This window comes from Populus euphratica, unplaced genomic scaffold (genome assembly GCF_000495115.2).
Source record: "Populus euphratica unplaced genomic scaffold, PopEup_1.0 scaffold103.1, whole genome shotgun sequence".
In the NCBI taxonomy this organism is placed as follows: Eukaryota; Viridiplantae; Streptophyta; class Magnoliopsida; order Malpighiales; family Salicaceae; genus Populus; species Populus euphratica.
Window position 1 is genome coordinate 720,404 of NW_011499891.1, and position 19,936 is coordinate 740,339.

At 37.0% G+C, this 19,936-nt stretch overlaps 1 protein-coding gene across 2 annotated transcripts; it reads left to right on the plus strand.

Moving 5' to 3' along the window:
* The first annotated feature begins 9,647 nt into the window (after nt 1–9,647).
* LOC105131227 (mediator of RNA polymerase II transcription subunit 14-like) lies at nt 9,648–19,724 on the plus strand. 2 transcript variants are annotated; one of them, XM_011034100.1, is made up of 9 exons: nt 9,648–10,275; nt 11,708–12,769; nt 13,020–13,117; nt 13,649–13,823; nt 13,947–14,964; nt 15,086–16,107; nt 16,622–17,697; nt 18,421–19,069; nt 19,103–19,724. In XM_011034100.1, exons 1-9 carry the CDS (start codon nt 10,066–10,068, stop codon nt 19,253–19,255), a joined length of 5,463 nt encoding a protein of 1,820 aa, XP_011032402.1. In that variant the 5' UTR covers nt 9,648–10,065; the 3' UTR covers nt 19,256–19,724. The 2 variants fall into 2 exon arrangements, with proteins under 2 accessions (XP_011032402.1, XP_011032401.1); XM_011034099.1 differs by having other exon boundaries at nt 18,421–19,724.
* The last annotated feature ends 212 nt before the right edge of the window (nt 19,725–19,936 follow it).

Here is a 19,936-nt window from a genome sequence, read left to right on the forward strand (position 1 = left end):
ATTCCCAAAAAAGCCCATACTTGTCTTGCAAAAACACAGTCTATGAGAACTTTGCTGACAAAGCAATAGAGCTGTAATCAAACCTTACTCCAGCCATGAGTTGTGCCACAAAGACACCTCACCCTTACCCCACTTATACACGAAGCCACCTCGAAGATAGAAGAAGGCTTTAGTAATAGAACATCACGTGATAGAGCTAGATGGACGATTTGTAGCCTTAAACAAATCCTGAGATTTAAGATACTTGTGCTTGTAAACTTTCACCCACACCTATGCCTATTATTGAACAGGTTCCAAGTCTACTTCTCTAACAAAGCAATGATATTAGATCTAAAGTCCCTTATGCCCAAGCCATCAAACCTTCGAGAGAGGACTAAAGATGGTATCCCAATTAACTAGGTGGATCCCTTTATCATCATTAGACTTGCCCTGGATAAAGTTTTTGACAATCTCATTAATGCCATTACAAACCTATTTGGGAAGCCAAAAGTTTGCATCACATAAGTAGGGATTGAAGCCAGTATTGTTTTAGCTAAAGTCACCCGATTTGCTTTATTTAGTAACCTCATCTTCCAATCTGTAAGCTTAGACTCAATTCAGTCTACCATGGCTCAAGAGGAAGCCAATATAATTACCTAAGCTACTAGCAAACTATAAAGAACAAAGATTATAAATATTGGACTTCACACGTCGGCTCGTGTTCTTAGAGCATAGAACTCTAGACATGTCAAAATTGATCTTCAGACTGGATGCATTATAAAATCAAAAATGACCTTTATCATTAGCTGCATTTGAGTATTGGCTTCAGTAAATAACAAAACATCATCTGTAAAAAAATAGATGCAAGATCAGAGGCCCTGCTCTCGATAAATAAAATGGTTGCCAAGCCATATTAGAAGCCTTTTTAGATATAAGATAGGACAAATTTTCCATGAAGAGCAAAAAAAAAAAAAACAAAGAGAGAAAGGATCTCCTTGCCTAAGTCCTCAGGTGGGAGAAAAGGAAGGAAATAAGCTTAGACTCATTCCAGAGGAGAGTAAATGAGGGAGCATAGACACAAAACATAATCAATTTAATAGTCTCTTAAGAAAATCTGAATTCTTCCATAGTAGACTGGAGGAAATCCCAGTTGACCCTGTCATTAGCCTTTTCAATGCTGATTTTAGCAGTAAAACACCATTTCTTACTTCTCGATCGGTATATCAAATTCATTAGCTCTTGAGATTATCTAAGAAAAGTTAGAGCATGTTAACAAGAACCTTAACGATTATCTTATATATCATAATAAAAAGCCTAACAAGGCGAAACTGCTTAAAAAGTAGTTGTCCTCTTCTCTTTTGGAATTGAGACAATCAAGGTTTCAGCTATATCTAAATAAAAAAAACCATATACAAATGCTGATCGAACTAGATCCTATACATCATCTCTCATAACGTACCAATATTGCTTAAAAAATATAGGTTGGAAGCCATATTTTCCTGGAGCTTTACAGGACCCTATGCTTGTTAGGGTCGAATAAACCTCCTCATTGGAAACAGGTTTCTGAAGGTTACTAATACCCTGGGAAGATAGAATTGATAGTGGTCCCACCTCCATATTATCCCTACTCATTGGTTCAGTCGAACAAAAAAGATTATTGTAAAAAAGCTCATTAATACGATTTCCCCTTTTTAGGATAGTGGTATGAGCATGAAAGAATTTAGAATTCTTATCACCATGGTTTACCTATTTTTCTCTATATTTCTGAAACTAGAGGAGCTCTTCTTATTGAAGGACTAAATTGTAGTCTTTACGAAGCCGATGCTCTAGGGATAGAAAAGCCTCATCCATATAGCTTTCTAGTTAACACCGAATACCATTTAACCTTGCTTTAAGCCTTCTTTTTTGCTGGAAAATGTTACCAAAAAAGTTTTTATTGAAGGCAATAGAGTCCTGACAAACGTCTTGAAGACCTTAAAGAATTTTATGGTTACTTAACTCCTAAACATTACTGACAAGTTCTTGGTAACTGGAATGGGTAGTCTAAGCCGCTTCAAATTAATTTAAGAGGTCTACCATCTGTCATGGCCTACTTTCTATTAAATCACAGAATAATCAGATTATGGTTAAAATATAGATGACATATGTTCTCCATAAATGCTTTGGGAAATGTTATGTGCCATTCAAGAGTTGACAAGGCTCTCTATCAAGACTTTTAGTCGAATACCGACCACCATGGATGTGACAATGCCAAGTGAACCCCAACCCCTGATATCTCAAGTCAACCAGATTGCAGATAGCCATCATGTGAAAGAATTTATATTAATGGTAACAAAATAGAAACATAAAGAGATGTTAAGATAGTGGTTGATTATAGAGACAAATCAACTATAACAACAAGGAAGATTATGTTGGAGGACAATATAGAAACATAAAGAGATGTTGGTTGATTATAAAAGTAAATTAGTGGAGAATTAGGCTATTTAATGTATCCCGTTTAAGCAACTTGTATTGCTATATAATAACCTTATAGAAAGCAACTTGTATTGCTATATAATAACCTTGTAAAATATATTGCTATATATTCACGTTGCTTTTTAAAAAAATAGAGAAACCTTTTAATATACCTATCCTCTGTAATTTTTCTCTTGATATTAAAGCTTGTTGTAAACATATAACATTCTTAACAGAACCACACAACATGTTAACTTTGACACTTAATTTTGATTACTTTATTACCCTCAAACACACCCCTATAAATTATCCATTATGGAAAGAATAAACCTTATCTTTTGTAGAAAGTCAAGAGTTGGTTGAGCATCTCACCCCTAACAAATCTATTGTACCAGATCCTACCAACATTATCACAGATCATTCACCAAAATTAACTGAAGAATACATTGTTTGGAGAAAGTCAGACTGACTCCTTTGTGGCTAGTTGATTGGGACACTTTTAGAAGAAACACTAGGCATTGTTGTATACTTAGATACAACCTTTATTGTCTGGAATGCACTAAAAAATAAGTATGCAGAAGACTCCCAAGAACGAGAATTCTCCCTCAAATAACAAGTTACTTATTTTCATAAAGAAAATTACAAAACCATTAGAGAACATATTTGAACCTTTAAAGGATTATGCAACAGCCTTGCATCTATTGGGAAACCAATTCCTAACAAAGAAAAAATCTTTTATCTACTAACAAGCATTAGCCCTCGATATGGAACCTTCATTACCACAATGCTGAAACCACCAAGACCTTCTTATTCTGAGTTGATCTATCCATTATAGAGTTTAGATCAAAGATGAAATTGGTTAACCAACTAGACAACTAATTCATTCACTCCACAATTAGCATTTTATGGGCAAAGACATCAGCGTTCTCAACAACACTGTTCAGAAAACTATGGCAACAAATAAAGTTTCATATCTATTGGGAGAAGTTTCTATGAATAATAACCTAAAAATAAAGCACGTACTTACACTAACGAACCCACCTCAGACTCCAAAAAAAATGACACCTTTTATTTGGAGAACAACATATGACTTCTGCAAAATGTGAGTTGTACCAACAAGAAACCTACTACTACTGCAGGGTAGTAAGTCATATTGCAAAAATATGCTGATGGTTTCCAAAATGACCAAATCAACATGAAGACATACCATAAGCTCTTGTAGCTCTCACCTTGGATAATACAGTTACTAAAACAGAATGTATCTCAGATACGAGAGCTTCCAACTATATAACATGTAATCCAGGTATGTTAAAAAATATTCACAATTAGTATGGTTTTGAATCAGTTCTTATTGGTAATGGTTCCTCCATATTAATATATGGTATTGGAGACTCATTTATTAAACAAAAAAAAATTTATCACTTTATGATGTATTGTTAGTCCAAGACTTAAAACATAATTTACTCTTTGTAAGTCAATTAATATCTCACTTTTTTGTTAATTGTGAATTCTCTGATATTGATTTAAGTATTAAGGAACGATAGATAAGACAACCCGTGATCACAAAATGGCACAAGAGTGATCTCTATCCTTTTCCCACCATGCTTGAGCTCTACTTCTCTAATCAATTCTGATTAGGACTAGCAGATATCTGACATCGATGTTTAGGACTTACAATTATTACATAATAAAAGCTTGATAGATGGAAACTATAAAGTATGAACATGTTTGTGAAAAAGAAAACTTAGTCGATTATCTTTTTTCATTCCAAACACTCAAGTTCTGGTATTTTTGAAAAAATCCATTATGATTTATTGGGACTTGCTCCTATTTTATCAATAGGAAAATTCAAATATTATGCTTGTTTCTTATATGATTTTTCTAAATATACTTAGATAATTCCTTTACTACATAAATCTAATTTTGTAGATGCTTATATTGCTTTTGAACATTATATTACAAGGCAATTTAACAAATATATTAAGATCTTTCAGTTTCATAGAGGAGATGAATTTATAAATTCCAAACTATAATCAAAATTTCTCTCAACAGGAGTGATTCATCAGATATCATGTCCTTATACACTAGAACAAATAAGTATAATATAATACAGACATTGAGTAACACGGGAACTAGGTATGACTATGCTTTTTCATAGTAATGCTCATTTATTTCTATACGTAGAAGCTTTCACTGTTGCTATTTATCTTATAAATAGATTGTCTTTATCAGCACTGAACTTTAAATCTCCATATTTCATGTTGTATGGTAATTATCCTACACATTCACCCCTTAGAGTCTTTGAGTCCAAATGTTTTCCCTACAACTGGGATATAAAACAGAACAAATTTGACCCTAAAGTAGTTCTATGCATTTTTGTAGGATACAATGACAAACATAAAGGATACAAATATTTTCATCCTCCCAGTAAAAAAATGCTTATTTCTCGTCATGTAGTCTTCGATGAGTTATTTTTTTATAAGAAAAAACTTTAAAATTACATAACCCCATCCCCCACACATGCTATGAGCATCTTTGATTCATGGTTACCACCTACTATCTCCAAGTATGCTGTAGATATACAACCTGTGATGCTTATTCCACCATGCTTTAGCCAATTACCAAATACCCTATCATCTTCTCTTCCTTTAAATGATGATTAGTCTATTACTAATACAATTATAGAACAACATGTTAGTGTTGATAATGTGACCGGAACACAGCTGGCTGAATATAATAATAACAATGAAATGGTAGACCTTCATCTTCCCCCTCCTAATCAGAGTCTACATCACTGCCTCATATCACTAATAACACATCCAACAACCTTTCTGTTTTTACTACTACAACTATAGAGCAACATCTTAATGATGATAACACAATTGAAATATAATTGGTAGAATTTAAAAATAAAGATGACTAAAAACTGCAACATCTATCTCCCTCACCATCCAATTCTACTTTATTGGAATCAGAAACGCAGCTTGTGCATTTTCCATGTGATCCTCCTCTCTCATATACCATGGTAACAAGATCACAAAGAGGGATCCTTAAGCTAAATCCAAAATATATGTTAACTTCCTTTAAGTCCTAAACAACTATCCCACGTGAGCCTTCTAGCTTTTGGTTTGCTTTAGCTCACCCTGGCTGGAAAGCTGCAATGAAAGAGGAACTAGAAGCTCTTTATAGAAATTATACTTGGGAGCCTGCAATGAAAGAGGAACTAGAAGCTCTTCATAGAAATTATACCTTGTCCCTCGTATAAAAGTCATGCATGTTATTGGCTAGAAATGAGTGCTTAAAATAAAACTCAAACCTGATAGTTAACTAGATCACTTAAAATCTCAATTAGTAGCAATAAGGTATCACTAAATTGATGGATTGGACTCTACTGAGACCTATTCTCCAATTATTAAACTAGGAACTATTCACATGGTTATCTCCATAGCACTAGTTCATAAACGGTCCATATGACAACTTGATGTTAAAAATGCTTTCTTACATGGTTTTGTATCAGAAGATAAATACATGGAACAATCCTGAGGAACAACTGATGCACAATACCCATCTCATGTGTGCAAGCTAAGAAAGGCTTTTTATGGTCTTAAACAAGCACCTCGTGCTTGGTTTGATCGGTTTAATATATTTCTTTTTCAATATGGTTTTTTCTATAGTCTTGTCGATCCATCTCTTTTTATTTTTCACTCTAACTTCGATACATTAATTCTTCTTCTTTATGTTGATGATATACTCCTCATATGATCCTCTGTTTCTCTGGTTACAAACCTTATTCAACTATCGAGTTCAGAATTTGCAATGACAGATCTAGGCCCCATTCATCACTTTCTAGATTGGGTAGGTTGCTTTACAATTAGACGCTCCACAACTAGATACTATATGTTTCTTGGTAGTAATCTTATTTCATGGTGTGCAAAAAAGAAACCTACTGTCTCTTATTCTAGCATTGAAGCCGAATACAGAGCTATGACACACATAACGGTAGAATATACATGGCTCACCTTCATCCTACAAGATCTTCACATCTCACATACTTCTCCGCCTATCCTCTACTATAATAATCTTAGTGCATTACACATGACTGTTAATCTTGTGTTTTATGCTCCTAGCAAATACATTGAGTTGGATTACCGCTTCATACGTGAATGTGTTGCCTTTGGACTTCTTATTGCTCAACACATCTCCACTTATGACCAAATAGTTGTCATCTTTATAAAATCTATGTCAAAAATTATATTAGCTTACTTTAAGAACAAACTATGCCTCCGACCTCGACTTAGTTTGAGGGAGTATACTAATGGTAACAAAATAAAAACAGAAAGAGATGTTGAGACATTGGTTGATTATAGAAACAAATTAACTGCAGCAACAAGGAAGGTTACGTTGGAGGACAAGACAGAAACATAAAGAGATGTTGGCTGATTATAAAAGTGAATCAGTTGAGAATTAGACTATTTAATGTATCCAATTTAAGCAACTTGTATTGCTATATAATAACCAGCGGCTCTAGCACAATGTATTACTGTATATTCACACGTTATTTTCTAAAGAAACATAGAAACCTTTTAATATACCGAAGTTCTGTAATTTTTCTCTATTTAGACGCCCTGGATCAAGAGAATAAACCTCTCAGCTGGAGACGTGATTTCATTGAAGTCTCCCATGAAAACTCATGGACCCTGAACATTATCCTTCATCCAACGCAGATACTCCTAAAGCTGAAATCTGGAACTAGGGATAGGAGAAGCATAAATAGCAGAGAGATACCACAAGTTCCCACCCAATGATATCTGAACAATAACATCAATAATAGAAGTAGATAAAGCAGTAGTAGATGAGAGTAGCCATATGCCTCCTGCATGACCTTGAGCATCGGCGATGGCCATTGGTGCGTAGCCAATCTCAGCCTAGAAATTTCACCTTCACAAAACTAGCATGAGTCTCAAGCAGGATGAGAAAGTGGGATGATACCTTCTTACCAAGTTCCATCTGAGTCTTCTCGTCTAGCCATTTTCTTCTTTTGGTTCCAGGCCTTAGATGAGGTATTAGTCCTGCTATCCACCACAGAAATAGGTCCTCTAGACTTTGTTGAATTTTATGTTCCCCGTATGGTTTAATGGAGAGAATCTGTTATTATTACTATCGCTAGAATTTCCTTTCAATCTCGACCCCCTATTTCCTTTGGCCTTTTTCTTCTTAGTAATGGTTAACCATTCCCCGTGAACCTTGCTAGGGCCAGTTGATTTCATTGTATCTGTTTACAATAGATTGGCTTGATACCGTAACTGATGCTTCCGCCACTTGTGACTCTAAAACATGTATCTCCGCCTCTAGCACGACGGCTTCTGACACATTCTCCATCAGACAAGATCTTCCTAAGCATCCATAACAGCCATAAATCCCACAAATAATATGAAGCCCCTCGTATTCAATATTATACCTGTGGTCCTTGCTACATATTTTCCCAACAACTGGTTTATCAAGATCAACCTCCACGTAAATTTTAGCAAGCCTGCCCCTTTCCACATTGCGTGTGTTTATATCAACTCTTATAGGAGTGCCAATATATTGCAGGCGCCATTGCCAACAAGAGATGAAAACCATGTTAGGAATCCAAACCATTGCTCGATTGATCCTCGCTGAAGATGCACAAAGTCAAAACCATTGACTCACTGTTAAGCAATGATCAAGAACCATCCATGGGCCTCCACTAATCACTTCAACTTGATCCTCCTCAAGGTTAAACTTGACCATGAAGAAACCATTATCCACGTCCATGAGCTCAAAGCCTCCAGTAAATTTTGACATACCTTTGAAGCAAGTGTTCAGTTGGTAGTATCCAATATTCCTACCAAGAAGTTTGATGATTAACAAATCATGCCAGGGATAGCAAAGATCATGAAGAAGTCCATTAATATGAATTCTAAGCAGCAGCCTGTTTTCATTGTCATACTCAATCCTTACTAAATTCCATTCCAGCAGATGCCTAGAGTCTTTAACTGAAAGTGGAGTCCTATTGCCCAGGACTTTATCTTTGAACGAGATCCTGCCCTCTTGGAACAAAGAGGGTTGTCCTGTATTAACGCCATCATTAGGAGGTTTGGCTAGAATCTATGGTAGCCGCATGAAGATACTCAGCCTCCTTCCTATTGTTTTCAGTTAATGATAAATTACATATGTAATGCAGAGATAAATTCTGATATATGCAGTAAATATTATAATTTGATGTATACCAAGCATATATATACACTATGTTGGAAACCATGTCCAAAATGTGTAGTCATGTTTGAATACATAATTTGAAGGTATTGACATCACCAAACACGAGTTATTTAGATAACAACAATATAATATATAAAAAGCACGATAATTATTTTTTTAAGTGATTTTTATCTAAATAATATTAAATTAAATGTTTTTTTAATAATTTTATATATTAATATTAAAAATTAAAAATTAAAAATATATTATTTTAATTAAAAATATATTATATATCACATTATCAATAAATATAAACCAAGTTGATCTTAGTTTAACAAATCAACTCAAATTTTAACTTTCTTTAATAAAAATAAAAACTCTAAATAGGTTTGTTTAAGATAATTTTTATACTGATTGTTTGTTTACACGATCACATTGTGTTTTTTTAAAATATTTTTTTATTATAAATTAAATTTTTAAATAATTTTAATTTTTTTTTATATAATCATATCAAAAATAAATTTTAAAAAATAAAAAAATTATTTTAATATATTTTTAAATAAAAAATATTTCAACAAACAAATATTATTCTAATACTAAGTATAATATTATTCTAATACTAAGTATCATCTTAAAGATGCAAAACAATATTATTTTTATAATTTTATTTGATAATAAATTAAAATGAATTAAATTTTAATAAATAAAAAAATTAATCTAATATAATTAAATTGATTTAACAAGTTAATTACAGTCGAGTCACAGTCAAGTCGAGTAAGTGTAACAAAACATTTTTAAATTTTTTTAAAAAATATTATTATTTTAATTTTAAATTAAAATGAATATATTTTAATTCACCCAAATCAAACCCAGTCGACCTCTAACCAAGCCTTGGGTTTATGAATCATGATTTTTCTACTAACCTGGCTGGGGCTGGTTCCCGAGCGAGTAAGTCATTGAGTTGACCCGTTTCCAGAATAAAACGGGAAAAGAAAACCAAAAAGAGAAAGGAATGGTGAGGAGGCGAAAAGGAAGTGGTAAGAAGAGGGAATCATCCATAGCTCCAAAAGCTTCGAATCATAAATAACATAACAATCAAACTACTACTACCCTCTCCCTCTCCCTCGCAACGACAATAAATAAGAAGCAAGAAAGAGTGGAGATTGACTGACTGTGTGTGTGTGAGTGAGAGAGAGAGCCCTTTTATAAATAAATAATCTATTTTCCTCGCCAAATCACAAGACATCCCTCTCTTTCCCCGAAGCCTCAAAGAACACACGACTCAAAAACTTAGAAACTATAAAAACAAAACCCTAGCTTCTTCTATTATGCATGCCTGATAGTAAGAATTATAATTCGCAGATCCAATAATATTAGAAAGAAAGAAAGCCCTAACTCTTTCAATCCAGGAAAATGGATGAGTTAGGGCAACATACTGTGGATTTCTCGACGCTGGTGAGTCGAGCTGCTGAGGAATCCTTTCTTTCTTTGAAAGAATTGGTGGACAAATCCAAATCCACTGACCAATCTGATTCCGAGAAGAAGATGAGTCTTTTAAAGTACTTGCTTGAGACTCAACAGCGTATGCTTAGACTTAATGTCCTTGCTAAATGGTGCCAACAGGTCAGTTTTCTTTTTTCTTAAAAAATTGTTCGGTTTTGAAAAGATTGATTTTTTTTTTATTGTTTGGTTTTTTGTGTTGAAGAGTTTGTTTCTGAAGGAGGGGAATTCTGGGTTTTTCTTTTTTGTCTTTTGAGTGATTTATAGGGCTTTTAGTTTTTGACTTGAATACTTGTGATTTTAGGTTATTTGAGTTTTCTTATGTATAAAATAACAGTGATGGTAAGGAATGAAGGATTGAATTTTTGTGGGTTTTGTTATAAGATTGTTAATTTAATAAGGGAGTGCTGGTTTCATGAGTATTTGGAGGGGTGTTTCTGAATTTGTGACCCCGGGCAAGTCACTGACTAGGTGGCTGATTGGATAAGGAGTTTGAGTTTGGGTTCATTAGCTTGAATCGTTGTACGTTGTCTTCGGGAGTCAGTCAGTACTTATTTAAAATGTGGAACCGGGAAGAAATTCTGAAGCTTTTTCCTGGGACTTGATTTGTGTGAAATGCTAGGAAATTTGATAGACCGACTCTTGTTTACTAGTTATATTAGTGCTCTTTATAGAAGGTTAAATCAGATTTATCTCTGTTGTGCAATAATTTGAATTAAAACTTCCTTCTAAGATTTGAACTCGGTAGGAGGCTTGGGTGAACATATCCCCACATGCATGTAAACGTAAACGTGATGGAGGGCGTAGTGTATAAGAGTTTATTGTCACCAGTAGATTGTGTAAGTGGAGCAGGAAATGCAGTATTTATCAGTTGGAAAATTAATGGCACTAGAGAGTTTAATGAGCTATACCAGCACCGGTGATCAAGCTCTATGAACAGTGGTTTTCAGATATGTGCTGCAATTTTATCTGATCGGTTTATTTATTCTGCCAAAAGTATGTGTTTGAAAATTACATAAACATATGCTGTGTCTATGGTCTTTACATTCATGTTGTGCCATTGACCAAGGCACCAAATTTCAAGAGGAAGGGAGTTGATGGCAATACTCAGTATGATCGTGTGAACTAAGAAACCAATGAACGTTTGCATGTGTGGTGGGTTATTGCAATCATGGATGTTTTGTGAGACGAGTAGGAAAATTTGCTAAACAAGCATCCTCTGCTGTGCATAGTCCTCGTGTAGAATCTTAAGTGACAGCATTATGAATATTTGAAGTGTAGATGGTGGCAACCTTTTATGTCAAAGGAAAAAATAAACTAGAGAAGAAACCAACCTCCTGAGGCATTGACTTTGCCATTGAAACTCAATATTCTATAACAACTCAAGAACACTGGTATTACCCATATATTTGAAATTTGAGAAGTCTTAATTTTGTTTAAAATCTAATGTGTTAAAGTTAACTTTAGGCTTTTGCTTCTTGTGCAAGTTACAGAGGGCCACTTTCATGTGGGAATAATATTGTTTTTTTTAACTCAGCTTACTTTTGTTTTGCAGATTCCGTTGATACAATATTGTCAGCAACTTCAATCAACTCTGTCAAGTCATGATGCTTGTTTTATCCAAGCTGCAGATTCTTTATTTTTCATGCATGAGGGGCTACAACAAGCTCGTGCTCCTATCTATGATGTTCCATCTGCTATAGAAGTGCTCCTCACTGGGTCTTATGAGCGTTTGCCAAAATGTATAGAAGATGTGGGTATACATGGCACCTTAACAGAGGATCAGCAGAAGCCAGCCTTGAGAAAGTTGGACACACTTGTGAGATCTAAGTTGCTTGAAGTTTCACTGCCAAAGGAAATTTCTGAGGTGAAAGTGTTTGATGGTACAGCACTGCTTCGTGTTGAAGGTGAATTTAAGGTTTTAGTTACTCTTGGCTACCGAGGGCACCTGTCAATGTGGAGGATACTACATATGGAATTGCTTGTTGGTGAGAGAAGTGGGCCTGTAAAACTAGAAGAAATGCGACGGCATGCTCTTGGGGATGATTTGGAGCGCAGAATGGCTGCGGCAGAGAATCCATTTATGATACTATATTCAATTCTTCATGAGCTTTGCATTGCATTAGTTATGGATACTGTCATAAGGCAAGTACAAGCACTTCGTCAAGGAAGATGGAAAGATGCAATTCGATTTGAGCTCATATCTGATGGCAGTAGTAGTTCCACTCAGCAAATTCAAGATGGAGAAGCTGATTCATCTGGCTTACGAACACCAGGGTTGAAAATTGTATATTGGCTAGATTTGGATAAACATTCTACCGTATCTGACTCAGGAATGTGCCCATTTATAAAAATTGAACCAGGACCCGATCTGCAGATAAAATGTGTTCATAGCACTTTTGTTATAGATCCTGTAAATGGAAGGGAGGCAGAATTCTCCCTTGACCAAAGTTGTATTGATGTTGAGAAGTTGCTTCTAAGGGCAATATGTTGTAATAGATATACTCGATTGCTTGAGATTCAGAAAGAGCTGGTTAAAAATGTTCAGATTTTCCGTGTTGCTGGTGACGTCGTTCTTCAATTCCTTGTGGATGAACCTGATGTTGACCATAAAAAGGTTGGTTCTATTGTCTTATAGATTTTCAATACTTTCTGCCAGTTTTAAATCTCTAGTCAAGAAACTTGTGGTGCATAAATAGTGAAGGAGCCATAGTTCTTATGTTGTATTTCAGACTGTCTTCATGGAGGATCATTTGGCCTTAGGATATTACCCTTATCGTTCAGTGCCATTTTTTTTCCTGGAGTAATGATCTTAAATGCATATCATGCCAAATTATTTATTTCCCTTGACTGAATTCTGTATGCAGAAAGAAACCAAGTCTGATGGTGGGGAACTGGAGGGGCAGGATGTACTGTGTGTTCGAGCCTATGGATCTTCTTTTTTTACCCTTGGAATAAATATAAGGTTGTCTTCCCTTTATCCATGCAGATGGAATGCGTTTCATTTTGATGACCATTGCTATTTATGGGCCTGTCACAAGATGCTTGTCTTTTTCTTTTCTTTTCTTTCTTTTGTTTTTGTTTTTTTTTTTTTTTTTTTTGGGGGGGGGAGGGTTTATAAAATAGGATCAGAGCAAGCTTGAATGATGGGTTATAGAATATTAAATTGTTTTTGAGGGGTCATCATATATATTTCGTATGAAGTATGTCTTATATTTAAAGGTAGATTGTTTATCCCCTCCAAGCACACGTGTAGATTCTGCTGTTCTTTGAAAGGATAAATGGCAATCATCTAGTGTGCATAAAGGAAGGGGAATTAAAAACACTCATTATTGATAAACTAAAACATGTTTGAAGATGTCTATTCTCTTGTACAACAAGCTTCTTTGTTTCATAGCAGAAACCACAGACAATAAGGCCATGTTTCCACTGCATTGTTAGTGGATGGATTCTCCATTTTCTGTATAGTTTCCGAGTTTCATTTTTTTGCTTGCAGGAATGGCCGCTTTCTTCTTCGATCATCCCAAAATATAATTATGCCTTCAGTGTTGATGGATTGTGAAGAAGCTTTAAATCAAGGAAGTATAACTGCAGCTGAAGTCTTCATTAGTATGAGGAGCAAAAGTATCTTGCACTTATTTGCATCTATTGGCAGGTTTTTAGGCCTCAAGGTAAATTTTACTTGAGGGGAAAAATGAATGCTTTAACTTGAGCTTATTAGATGGCTCTGAATTTTGAACTTCACCTAGACACTCATAGGTATAAATGACTAAACAGATGATGTAACATTGCAGGTTTATGAAAATGGTTTTTCTGCGCTGAAAGTACCTAAAAACCTTTTGACTGGTTCAACTACGTTGCTAATGGGATTCCCAGACTATGGGAATTTGTATTTTCTGTTGGTGCAACTTGATAAGGATTTCAAACCTCTGTTTAAGTTGCTGGAGATGCAACCGGATTCATCTGGAAAAACTCATTCTTCTATTGACTCAACTCCTGTAATGCGCTTGAAGAAAATTGATGTTAGCCAGATGCAGATGCTTGAAGATGAGCTGAATTTGAGTGTCTTTGACTTGGGAAAATTGAATCGCTTTTTGCAGAATGCTGTTAACTATAACCAGACCACTGAACATGGTCTTCCATCTGAATTTCATCTAGAGGGTCGCATGCCAATTGCAGGATGTTCTCTGTCAAGTTTTTCATCAGTTGTTGATGAAGTTTTCGAACTTGAGAAAGGGGCATCTGCACCTTCATTCCCTCTTCAGAATGTTAACTCTTCATTCAATGCATCTCCTGCTTCTCATTTTGCTTCTGTTCCAATGAATCTTCACTCCATTAAAGCCGGAACTCCTTCTCCTAAGTGGGAAGCAGGTATGCAGGTGTCGCAGGTGAATAGCATGGCAAAAGTTTCTGGTGTGGCCTCTCCCTATAATGGATCCTTGTATCCATCAAATAATCTGAAAGGACCAGTGCACTCAAATTCATTCAGTTCACTATCGTCTGGTCTAGGAAGGGCTACAGCTGTGAAAAAATTATCAGCTTCCAAATCTGATCAGGATTTGTCTTCTCTTAGATCTCCACATTCAGTTGAGGTTGGCTCTAATTCCCCAATGGATGATGATCATCTAAGACTGCTGAATGACATGTCGAAGGATGCAATGGCAGGGATTAGGCCTTCTCGATTGTCATCTCCATCCCGACCAACAGGCTCTCGAATTTCAGTATCAAATGGGAAACCTAATGGAGCTAGAAGCTCTCCAGCTGGGCCTGTCAGAGTTGCTGGATCAAGCCCCTTAGCTACAACTCCCGTATGTAAGATACTTTCTCTAAGTTCATCTGTTTTCATTAAATTCACAGGATATGTTTTCTGAGATTGTTTTATCCAACTCTTACTATATTACTCATGTTTGGCTATAAAAATCCCTCTTTTCAGCCCAAACAGCAGGAGATACTGCAGGATCCCACTGCCTTAGCCATGATGTATCCATACATGAAAAAAATCCAAGAAAGCGTACAGTTGCAGACATGCTGAGTTTAATTCCAGCTCTCCAAGACCTAGATGCTAAAGCAGGATTTTCTAAGAGAGGAAGAACCTCAGAATCAGCTCACTTTCAGCAGGTTTCATCACAGATGCTTGTATCATCAGATATGGTCTCTAAAAATGAGAGATACAGCTATGGGAATCTTATTGCTGAAGCAAATAAAGGGAATGCACCTTCGAGCATTTATGTCTCTGCTCTGCTCCATGTGGTTAGGCATTGCTCACTTTGCATTAAGCATGCCAGACTAACTAGCCAGATGGACGAGTTGGACATTCCTTACGTTGAAGAAGTGGGTCTGAGAAATGCATCCTCAAATATATGGTTCCGACTTCCATATGCCAGAGGTGATTCATGGCAACACATTTGCTTGCGGCTTGGGAGACCTGGAAGCATGTATTGGGATGTCAAAATAAATGATCAGCACTTCAGGGATTTGTGGGAGCTTCAGAAGGGAAGCAGTAGCACTCCCTGGGGCTCTGGGGTCCGTATTGCAAATACATCTGATGTGGATTCCCATATTCGTTATGACCCAGATGGTGTTGTCCTGAGTTACCAGTCTGTTGAGTCTGATAGCATAAAGAAGCTTGTTGCAGATATTCAAAGGCTTTCTAATGCTAGAATGTTTGCTCTTGGAATGCGTAAGCTGCTTGGAGTTAAAGCAGATGAGAGACAAGAGGAAAACAGTGCAAACACTGATGTTAAAGTACCCATTGGAGGGAAAAATGCTCATGAGGGAGCTGATAAGTTGTCAGAACTCATGAGGAGGGCATTTCGGATTGAGGCAGTTGGACTGGTGAGTTTGTGGTTCAGCTTTGGTTCGGGTGTCCTAGCTCGCTTTGTTGTTGAGTGGGAACTGGGTAAAGAAGGATGCACAATGCATGTTTCACCTGACCAACTTTGGCCTCATACTAAGGTGTGTTACATTTTATTGTTGTTGTGTTAAATGAAACCCTTATGGGTTAATAGTGTTCAATAAAAGTTAAATATCTGGGATTATTATTGTGAAAACTTTGTTTTAGAGTTTCAGTTACGAATTCTTTTGTGGAGTTTTGTGATCAACATTCTTTTTAGAGGGGGCTTATGGTGATTATCCCTCTTTTTTTTGGTGGTTTTCTGCTGTCACTTGGTCTTGTAGTATTAGTATTTTGATTTGATTTGAGATGCCTTATTGTTAGTCTTTGATTGACACTAGAGTGGCAAAACTATTTTGGATGCTGCAAGTCAATTATTTTATTGATGAATAGCATTTTTCCTTCTTAATTTATACTTTGATATTCATGGTAAAATTCTGATGCTTTATGGAATTTTGTTGTTTGGTCTTATCGTTGGTCTAGTTTTAGTTCATTTTGTTTTGTGGTCTCTTGTTATGTTGTGTTTATACTTGTGCGAGCTGCACTTACATCTCTAGAATTTGGTATTCTGTTCAGTTTCTGGAAGATTTTATAAATGGAGCTGAAGTTGCATCCCTGTTGGATTGCATTCGCCTAACTGCCGGACCCTTGCATGCTCTTGCCGCTGCAACTCGCCCTGCAAGAGGTGGTCCTGCTCCAGGGGCTCCTGGTGCAGCAGCAGCTGTTGCTTCTATGCCAAAACAGGCAGGATATGTCCACTCCCAGGGACTTTTGCCTAGCAGTTTGATGAATAATATTAGCCAGTCAACTTCTGGCTCCGTAGGCAATGCTTCTATCTCTACTGGACCTCTTGGGAATCACAATCCTCATAGTGCTGCAATATTAGCTGCTGCTGCCCGAGGGGGCCCTGGCATTGTTCCCAGCTCGCTGTTGCCAATTGATGTCTCTGTTGTACTACGTGGCCCCTACTGGATCCGGATTATTTACCGGAAGAATTTTGCAGTTGATATGCGATGCTTTGCTGGAGATCAGGTTTGGTTGCAACCAGCAACACCACCTAAGGGGGGTCCTTCAGTTGGAGGATCATTACCCTGTCCACAGTTTCGCCCTTTCATCATGGAGCATGTTGCCCAAGAACTGAATGGATTAGATCCTGGCTTTGCTGGTGGTCAGCAGACAGTTGGACTGGGAAATTCTAACAATCCTAACCCAAGTTCAGTTTCTCAACTGTCAAGTGTTAATGGGAATAGAGTTAACCTTCCTGGTTCTGCAGCAATATCTAGGGCAGCAAACCAAGTGGCTGCTTTGAATCGTGTTGGAAATGCTGTTCCAGGATCATCAAATTTGGCTGTCCTAAGCTCAGGATTGCCCATACGCAGATCCCCAGGTGTTGGTGTCCCTGCTCATGTTAGAGGAGAGCTGAATACAGCCATTATTGGTCTTGGTGATGATGGAGGGTATGGAGGTGGATGGGTTCCTCTTGTTGCCCTTAAGAAGGTTCTAAGAGGCATTCTTAAATACCTTGGAGTGCTGTGGCTTTTCGCTCAATTACCAGGCCTTTTGAAAGAGATCCTAGGGTCAATTTTGAAGGAAAATGAAGGTGCGCTCTTGAATTTGGACCAGGAACAGCCAGCCTTGCGCTTCTTTGTGGGGTAAGTGAGAGAATCTTTTTCCTTGTTGTGAATTAGTTCAAGAGAATTTTTCATGCTATTCAATGATCATTGATCAGTGAGGGTGTCTCAGTAATTGGTATGGTGCTTTGATAATCTTTGCACGCCCACATGGATGTAACATCATTGTATTTCTTCACACTGTTGTACACTAGAGAGCATCTAGTCCGTCCTTGTGAAACTCGGAGAGAACAAGAAAAGCCAATGACAGCAAGACAGAAAGAGAGCATTCCACTACAGTGCTACAGTTGTTTACTATGAGTTACTGAACACCCTTTTTTTTTTTCGGGGGTGGGGGTGGGGATGGGGATGGGGATGGGGAGGGATAGGAGTGATACATGAAAATACAGGAATGAAAAATATAATAAAATGGGACAAATTACAATACATGTGACGTGCTTCATTCTTGTGTTCATGAGGGACCCATCTGTTGTAATACTACGTTTAGTTAATACTCCACTGTAGAGGCAGCAATGGAGAAGAGACAGACAATTGAGAGAATATGGAACAAGTGAACAGGATTGCTGAAACAGCCAATGACAGGGGCCTGCTTGGAAATTATTAATTATAATGGTGGTGAACATTAAATAGTCTAGGCCATAGCATGTTTGTCTTGTGCAAGGGCTATGTATTTGCAGCATCTTTGTGCTGGGACTTCACATTGTCATTTTTCTTCCATGATCTGATGGCATTTGTTTTCTGCAGGGGCTATGTGTTTGCTGTAAGTGTCCATAGAGTTCAACTTCTTCTTCAAGTGATTAGCGTCAAGCGCTTTCATCATCAACAGCAGCAGCAACAACAACAAAACAATACTGCTGCTCAAGAAGAACTGACTCAATCTGAAATTGGAGAAATATGTGACTATTTTAGTCGTCGGGTAGCATCGGAGCCCTATGATGCTTCTCGTGTTGCATCATTCATTACCCTTCTCACCCTGCCCATATCAGTTCTAAGAGAATTTTTAAAATTAATTGCATGGAAGAAAGGATTGGTTCTGGCACAAGGTGGAGAAATAGCTCCAGGACAAAAACCCCGTATTGAATTATGCCTTGAAAATCATACTGGGTTAAATATAGACGAGAATTCTGAGAATTTATCTGCTGCGAAAAGCAATATTCATTATGACCGTCCCCATAATTCTGTTGATTTCGCACTGACTGTTGTCCTTGATCCAGCTCACTTGCCTCACATTAATGCTGCGGGTGGTGCTGCTTGGTTACCTTACTGTGTCTCTGTAAGGTTGAGATATTTATTTGGTGAAAACTCGAATGTGTCTTTCCTTGGCATGGAGGGAAGCCATGGAGGCCGAGCTTGCTGGTCGCATGCTGATGACTGGGAGAAATGTAAACAGAGGGTGGCCCGAACTGTGGAAGTAACTGAACAGAGGGTGGCTCGAACTGTGGAAGTAACTGGCTCTTCAGCAGGAGATGCCCAAGGAAAGTTGAGACCAGTTGCAGACAGTGTGCAAAAAACCCTACATATGTGCCTCCAAGGGTTGAGAGATGGCGGTGGAGTTACAGCAAGCTCTGGGGCAGCATGATAAATAGGTTCCCTGCTTGCATTTTTTGTATTATTTGCAACGATCGGGAATGAGGAAGTGGATAATGATCCAGTTGTGGGTTTTTCATTCCGTAGGGCTTGCCCATTTCTGGACTCTGCAATTGGTGTTGGAGATACATGCGTTGATAGGAAATAAGGTCTAATCATTGCACAAGTGCCGATGAAGATACGGATGACTGGGCAGGAGTTTTCCACACACAAGTTTCTTATCCAGTGCTCTGATGGTTAGGGTGTAAAATATTTCCTTTGTACAGAAATAACACTTGATGAGTAGACAAACTTTGTAAAAAATGAAAAAAATCTGTTAGATTTGTATACTCAATGGGCATTCGAAAGGTGTCTAAGATTGTTTTCAGACTGCCCCAGGACATTAGTTTTATGTATACGCTGCTGCTGTCTGTTTTTCCCAATTTCAAACCTTTTGTCTTTAGGAAATCACAAAGTTAAAAAATCTGCGACCTTCTGATTATCCATAAAATTATACAGTTTAATACTAAATGTGTTCTAGGTTGGCTCACTAGCGTCATCTTGAGTTACGAGATGAGGCATTCTACGTGTCTTCGTGAGACTGTATCCTAATCTGTCAAGCAGTTCTTTCTTCTCCAGCATCCTTCTAAGCTCAGATCAGGAGCTTGGACTGCTTGTTTATCAAGTTTACACC

Excerpts from the sequence above, each read along its gene's own strand:
- LOC105131227 (XM_011034099.1), top strand. The coding sequence starts at position 10,066 with ATGGATGAGTTAGGGCAACATACTGTGGATTTCTCGACGCTGGTGAGT. Across the intron at positions 10,276-11,707 it reads TTGCTAAATGGTGCCAACAG|ATTCCGTTGATACAATATTG; the intron begins GTCAGTTTTCTT and ends TTTGTTTTGCAG. Across the intron at positions 17,698-18,420 it reads GCCTTGCGCTTCTTTGTGGG|GGGCTATGTGTTTGCTGTAA; the intron begins GTAAGTGAGAGA and ends TGTTTTCTGCAG.